The 7204-nt window shown below is 33.4% G+C and overlaps 3 protein-coding genes across 4 annotated transcripts; 2 read left to right on the top strand and 1 right to left on the bottom strand.

The window, feature by feature from the left end:
* Nucleotides 1–27: 27 nt before the first annotated feature.
* On the top strand, nucleotides 28–4009 carry LOC146531508 (uncharacterized). Its single transcript, XM_085198523.1, has 2 exons — nucleotides 28–462; nucleotides 719–4009. Exons 1-2 carry the CDS (start codon nucleotides 195–197, stop codon nucleotides 1315–1317), a joined length of 867 nt encoding a protein of 288 aa, XP_085054649.1. The 5' UTR covers nucleotides 28–194; the 3' UTR covers nucleotides 1318–4009.
* On the bottom strand, nucleotides 1365–4110 carry LOC146531507 (uncharacterized). Its single transcript, XM_085198517.1, has one exon. The coding sequence runs from the start codon at nucleotides 3704–3706 to the stop codon at nucleotides 2207–2209; it is 1500 nt and encodes a 499-aa protein (XP_085054643.1). The 5' UTR covers nucleotides 3707–4110; the 3' UTR covers nucleotides 1365–2206.
* A 117-nt stretch (nucleotides 4111–4227) lies between these two features.
* On the top strand, nucleotides 4228–7175 carry LOC146531506 (uncharacterized). Of its 2 annotated transcripts, none has more exons than XM_085198525.1 (7): nucleotides 4228–4405; nucleotides 4510–4717; nucleotides 4860–5174; nucleotides 5560–5665; nucleotides 6128–6243; nucleotides 6402–6469; nucleotides 7022–7175. In XM_085198525.1, exons 2-7 carry the CDS (start codon nucleotides 4532–4534, stop codon nucleotides 7086–7088), a joined length of 858 nt encoding a protein of 285 aa, XP_085054651.1. In that variant the 5' UTR covers nucleotides 4228–4405; nucleotides 4510–4531; the 3' UTR covers nucleotides 7089–7175. The 2 variants fall into 2 exon arrangements, with proteins under 2 accessions (XP_085054651.1, XP_085054650.1); XM_085198524.1 differs by having other exon boundaries at nucleotides 4496–4717.
* The last annotated feature ends 29 nt before the right edge of the window (nucleotides 7176–7204 follow it).

Here is a 7204-nt window from a genome sequence, read left to right as displayed (position 1 = left end):
TTATAAACTGTTTATTTAAAGCAATTTAGTACGGCGTATCTCTTATATATGTAAATAAAGTCACTGGACCTTTATCTTACGATTTATAGGAACTATAATAAGTTTTATATTTTTTTCCTTACGTTTCATTATAAATTAATGACTGAAATCGAGACACTTGCAGATTGGAAACCAAGAAGAGAAGTCTAGTCAAAATGAGAAATATAATCTGGTTACTTTTATTTGCAAAAACCTGCTTTTCGTTTGATATTCCCAAAACTACGTGTAAATCAGATTTAACTATTGGCAAAAATCAATATAACGCAACTAAAACTTACGACGTTGGTTCTGCATATCCAACTGACGCTCATTTCGATGAATATGGAAACTTGTTCTTCGTGTCATACAGTCGTAACTTTTTTGGATATCATTTTAATGTGAAAATAATTAAGCCCAATTCAACAGTACCTGAAGATATATCTGGTAAGTATAAATAATTTATTTAATTCTCTCCCTTTACTCCTTTCTCCTCTTGAGGGGCCAGTCGTGGCACAGGGGCACAAGAGTGTGACTGTAATCGTGACTGGTTGTACTCAAAGGTTCGATCCCTACCCTCAATACGCAATGCCTTTAGAATTGGAAAATGGGGAACGAAGTGTTTTATCACTAAGTTCTCTCTGCTTACCTTGCTGTGTGCGGGATACAGCGTGAAGCTGATTTTTTTTTTTATTTCTTTAAGGTCTACCTAAAGGCAAAAGTTATTCAATTGCATTGGATAAAAAAGACGCAAAAGTATATTTTGGGACGAGCAAAGGAATTTATCTTTATAATTACGAAGCAAATAACGCTATCTTAGTGTCTAAGCCTGATGTGAATTTAAATAACATATTCATTGACAAAGATGGAAATAAATACGTAACAGACAATGTTAATGACGAAGAAGAGTTGTATCTTTTGACTGATGATACGAAAATACGTTTTAATAGCTTTGAGGCTCTTAATGAAATGTCTATGGATGAAAATAATAATATCTATTACATAAGAGAAGGAAAATTTTATGTTTTAAAATCAAACATGTCAAGATCTCTTTTAATCGGCAACGTATCGTACGGCGGTATAGCACAGATAGCTTTTCATCAAGAAACGGTTTATGTTGCAAGCAAAAGTTTGGCATATATTCATGAAAACGACACAGGCCCATTGAAATTGGTACAAAATGTTACAGATATAGTCACTGCTATATCGTTCGACAATTCCGGCAATTTCGTGCTAGGCAGTTACGGAAAATTATCCAAGTACGAGACACAAGAAAACGAATGTTATCTTAGGAAAAATTAAAGATAACATTAATTTTAGGCATAAAAGTAACTAAATAAAAGACTTCCTGGAAATACTCCTTTTAATAGTAGAAAATAAATTACCTATATTGTTATAGCTAATTCTCCATACCTTAAGTATCTATAACAACTTTTAATTCAAGCTAATGTTCGTATTTTACCTAGGGTGAAAACTATACTAATTACACTAATAATATAAGGTGGTAAAAGCGTCAAACAATTATTTGTATAAGTATAACTAACAACAACACCGGGATCAGTTTTAACAGAACAATAATGTAAATATGTAATTGCAATATGTTATATATAATGTCTAGTGTATGTTTATTAAGATTAACTGCAGCTATATTTAATTAAATAAGAACATATGAAATTCACAACCACCCAAAAGTGTATACATAGTTTACGATTATTTGTTGTAATGGTGTTGCAAATGATAAAACAAAACACATAAAACCACAAACATTTTAAATCTTAAAAATCAGACCTCTTTGAAACACTGCTACAGAGACACTAAACTTCCAAAATTCTTAATTTATTTAATGATGTATTTGTTTTTAAATATAACAATGGAAATATTAAATTAACTAATTAGGCAAACACAAAAATATAACAGTTACAAACCTCTTGTACTCTTACTCCAGTTACATACCCTAAAACTTACAAATATCATTAGAATACTGTTTATTAACTCCTGTTATTATTTATATATGACATACCTACATTTTGGTATTTGCGCATTTTTACTTAATTTAGTTTTTACTTGCAACAGGAACATAACATATGCTTAAATTTATATGGCTGCAATCATTTTAAAACTGAAATATAGTATTATAGAAACAATAAACTATCTAAAAATATGAGATGTTGACAATATTAAATTGCTCATATCAATGTGGTAAAATGCTCTGAGAGATTATAGGGAATGTTAATGGCTGAGCTTGTGAATTTGGCAAAGCCATCGGCTGACTAGTGCTGGAAATAGTTATTTGTTGTGTAGATGTTTGGTGCACTAGTTGTGGTGCAGAAGGGACAAGTTGCTGTTGGGCTGATTGCTGAGCTGCCAATTGCTGAGCAGACTGCTGGGCAACCATCTGTTGAGCTGACTGTTGTGCTGCTGCTGCCAATTGTGCTGATTGTTGTGCCACTGCAAGGTGCTGAGCAGACTGTGCCAAATGTTGTGCAGATTGTTGAGCAGCAAGATGCTGTGCTGACTGCTGAGCAGCAAGATGCTGAGCAGACTGCTGCGCTAAGTGTTGCACAGACTGCTGAGTTGCATATTGTGGAGCTTGATGTTGAGAAGCTAATTGAGATTGCAAAGCAGATGTTTGTACTAGTTGTTGTACTGCACTTTGGGGCCCACTACTCATCAATTGTTGAGCTGGTGGTGCCAGTGTCAGCTGTGCAGGTGTTACAGCAACAACAGTTTGTCCACCACCCATTAATGTTCCAGAGTCACTAACTTGCATTAGTTGCTGAGCTCCAGCACTAGTAACTATAAGAGCTCCTGAATTTCCAACAAGTTGTTGTGTAGTGCTGACAGTTAATATTTGAGGAGCAGGAGTTAATAACTGTGCTTGAGATGCAGCAGGAGCTAGAGTTAAATTTGGTGTTGCAGCTGCAGGTACAAGTGTCGGCAGAGCACCAGCAAGACTTACTACTGGTGTTACACTAACAGTTGCTAATGACACTGGAGCAGAAGTCCCATGTCTAGATGTTATAACACAAGGTTGATCACTTCGAACAGATGCTGTTTGTTCCAGTAAAAATTCATTCATGGAAGTTAACTGAAGATTTTTTTCAGTCAAATCTGCAACTTTTTTTAACAAAACACTAATGTTATCATGGAGTAATTTTACTTTATGATCTAGAGTTTCACAGTTTCCACATACTTGCTGTGTATCAATTCCAGCTTCATCAAATGCAAACCTTCTTAGTTTAGCTTCAGGAGGGGAATCTTCGTCTCTGATGTGATTACGATTATAAATTATCTTAGGTATATTACGTTTGGCGTTCAATTCATTGTTAGGAATTTCTCTGACATGAATAAATTTACAGTCTTGATTAGAACATATACCATGAAGAAAAGCTGGACATATAGCTGGAATATTACGTGGGTCTCGAGGGAATATTCCAGTATTATAAAAATGTTCTTCATCTTCTAGGCTAACATGCATAAATTTACAGTTTGGTCGAAAACAGCCTTTGTTTTGAAAATCATGACAGAAACGAAAAAGTTCTTTTAAACAAACCTTCGGTGGTATTTCGTGTATAAACCGACAATTCTCCCTAGGGCAGCAGCCTCTAATAAAATCTCTGCAAAAACTACTAGCAGCAGGAATATTGTCAGTTTCTTCCGGGGAAATCATTGCCGAGCAATTTATGACCATGATTTTTATAATTTAAAGTTAAGCTATTTAACTATGTTAAAAAACATTTCTCTATGCTTCACTGCAACATTAAATGGATAGAATACTTTTGCTTGACATCTTTTCTAAAGTTATTATTTTCACAATAGAAAACTTCGTTACAAACGTTTTGCATTGTATGTTTATGTCATATTCTTCAGATAGAAGCAAATAACGTTTATATTTTCTTACTATGCACCTACTTTACACATTTCTCAAAGGAACACAGAAACTCTGATCCCAACACTATAATTTATGTGTCTTCAATAATTCTCGAGGAGAAAATAGAGTGAAGAAAACACCTGAGTCGTGCACATCACATATATTATAGATAAAATATAGTAACTGACCACACATTATAGGAACCATGCCATTCACGGTAAGACAAAAATCATTATTTTATTTAATATTTTTTTCTTTAATACCATACCGTATCTATTTTGTTATCTGGGTCGCAATAATAGAGAATCGATTTTGAAGTGGCAACATTTTGTTTTATTTATGACTTAAAGATAAAACTTAAGATGGCGTCTTGACATATAAAAGATGAATCTTAAATAAATATTATTAATTACAAATATTCTCCATCTTTTTGTAAAGGTTCAAATATTATGAAACTCTTTTAGTAAATATATTTTAAATTTGATAGTAAAACTACTGTGAAATATTAAACATGACGAGGTAACTACTAACTAAATCACACGTTTTGTTGAGTAGTACATAATGTAAACAAAATATGTTAATGGTTTTTTAATATATTTTTCACTTAAGGACTTAATATTTAGGCAATGTTAATTGCTATTCAAAATGCTCAAACAACAACTATCTCCACGGAGCATTCATCCTTATCAAACCACGGTGGTGCCGAGAACAGAAAAACAATTCGTGTCGGCTACACAACAAAGAGCAAAATATCCTTGGGCTGAAGAAATAAACACTCCTGTATACCAAGTTCCAGGGACTGATAGTTCTACTTCCGAAAATGCTTATCATGTAAGTATATTCAAGGAAACTGACATGGAAATGTAAATATATAACAACTTTACGTAAAAAATATAGAACGGCGGAGATCGATATTAATCATTATAATATCTTCTTTAATATTACGATTATCATTTATAATTTTCCATTTTAGGTTCCTCAATATTATCAAAGTACTCGCAGAGAATATGGACCGCCTTCACCAGTTTATCAGATGCCATATGCGACAGGAACGTGGCGGAGCTACAAAAAAAACGAGAATTTTAGCTCCAATCCAATTCCGTCCAATACATATTCATTTCCTACTTGTTCATCAGCTTTCTCTTTACCCACCTGTGATGTAGAAAACAGAACTATCAATAGATCTCCTGTGCCTACAGTACCTTCCATCAGTCCAGAAGTTCCTATAATTGGTGCTTGTGGTGGTCAATGCCCTGGATTTGAATATGTTTGCTATTATATTTTACAAGTGAGTAATTCCTTTTTATTCACTTTAAAAATAAAAATTAATTAATAATGGACAGCCAAGTGCAATATTAAGTTCTGAGTAGCAGAACTTAATATTGTACTTGTAACATTTTTTTCTTTTAAATTATGCAGTCTACGAAAACAGAAAAATTAAAACATGCAATGTATTCATTCCTCTGAGTAAGAATTAAAATATCACACTTTGTCTTCTTACCAGGGAAAGGACATGAAAATATATTTCTCACACCGGGAATGTACCTTCTGTTGTGTAACACTTTTCATTTCATGGAATACTATCAACCTGCTCATGGGTTTACCTACTTTTACTACAAAATTATTAATTTTGTCATCTGAATTATTTTCATGATCTAATATTTGTATTACAGGTGATATTTGTAGTGGGAGTGCTGACTGGAATCTCTTTGTGTATTGCTGGTATTGTGTTAAGGAGAACAAATCGTAATGGAGATCTTGGTGTATTAGTCTATATAGGTAAATCTATTTTAATTTACATATTATTTATAATTAATAAATACTGTTTAGGTTTGTTTTGTTATTTACTGATTGTATTTGTTATGGTTGAACCAAAATGCAAATAATTCATTCCATATATTACTTTCATTTTTTTCTTCAACTCTTTCACTCAACACGATCATATTGTTTATTGTTTGGGTTGGAAGCAGAAAACTGTGTTTTAACAGTTGACTGTCCCTGTATGTGGAATAAAGCTTGATGTTGAAATAAAACCACAGGCCCACTCTATTTCCTTTATGACAGGAGAGGCAGAAGGAACCTTGTATAAAAACATTTCCCCATGCTCCATAAAATTTTCGAGCCATTCTGATTAAATCATAAGGTGTACTGATTAAAATTAACATTTTAATATTACTTTACTGGATTAAACAATTTGTTCATATAGTCAATATATAATAACATATTTCTATAACTTAACAGGTTGCCTCTCATCATGTGTGTGCGGGGTTCTGCTCGGCGTGCAGTGTTGTGTCCGTCGTGAGATACGTCAGAGGAAGTTGCGTGCCAATTTGCACATTCCAATGCAATCCATGCAGGTATATTTTAATTGTATGTTTTGACTAATTTTGATGAATTTTTGTGTGTATATTAATATAGGTTCCGGAAGATTTGTTGATACCATTTGACCCTATAGATGGTGCTTAATATGTTCTCTATTTGATCATGGTAGCTTATATAATTTGTTTTCTTACAGGAAGCTCCCGTACAAGCTTGCCCATTGCTGCCATCCACATTACCTCTCACTCATAGTCAAGTGTATAGGTAAGATTAACTTTAGAAGCTTTTATGAGAATTTTATCATTAAAAATAAATAATTTATTAACAACACAGTTTATAAACATTTTTAAATATGTAGCTAATAGCCGAAGCCGTCGTGGCGCAGTTGTCCGCAAACTTGCTTGGGGAATGATTACATTTATATTACTTTAAGCTTAACAGTGGGTTCCCTTTACTTAGGTAAAAGCCTATTACTATTACAGAATGAAACTTAACTACTCTATGATAAAAGATAATAATACTTCTTTTTAAGACCTTCTTATAGCGGGATACCGCCAGAAACTAAAAAAATAGTAAACCTCTTTTAGTAATATGTGAAGTAAAACCTCTGGTACAAGTTTTTAAGAAAGTTTGTGCTAACGGAGGAGTGTAAAATTTGGCACAGTTATGGTTTATGTGGAGTAGTTTAGAATACTAATATATTTTTTAAACATATTAACTTTGGTGGTTATAAAGCGACATACACGTTGCTGTGGCAACGCCTATTGTTATACGTGTCTAAGGGCCCTTAAGTAAAAATATTTTTTCAACTTGCAGACCGACAACGGACGCCCCCGCGGAGGACGTGACCGGCGTGCCGTGGTGGCGCCGCACTGCTCACTAGACTCTAGAGACTGATTAGCTTTAAGTTTATTTACAATACATGTATTATTAACGCCATTTTGTTATAAATAAATATTGCTTTATACTATGCCCTGTTTAATTGAAAACACCTTATTA

Source organism: Heliconius melpomene, chromosome 15 (genome assembly GCF_056956725.1).
Source record: "Heliconius melpomene rosina isolate 202511_hmr_F chromosome 15, ASM5695672v1, whole genome shotgun sequence".
Taxonomy (NCBI): Eukaryota; Metazoa; Arthropoda; class Insecta; order Lepidoptera; family Nymphalidae; genus Heliconius; species Heliconius melpomene.
The sequence above is the reverse complement of the archived record's forward strand: the minus strand, read 5'-3'. Positions and strand labels throughout refer to the sequence as shown.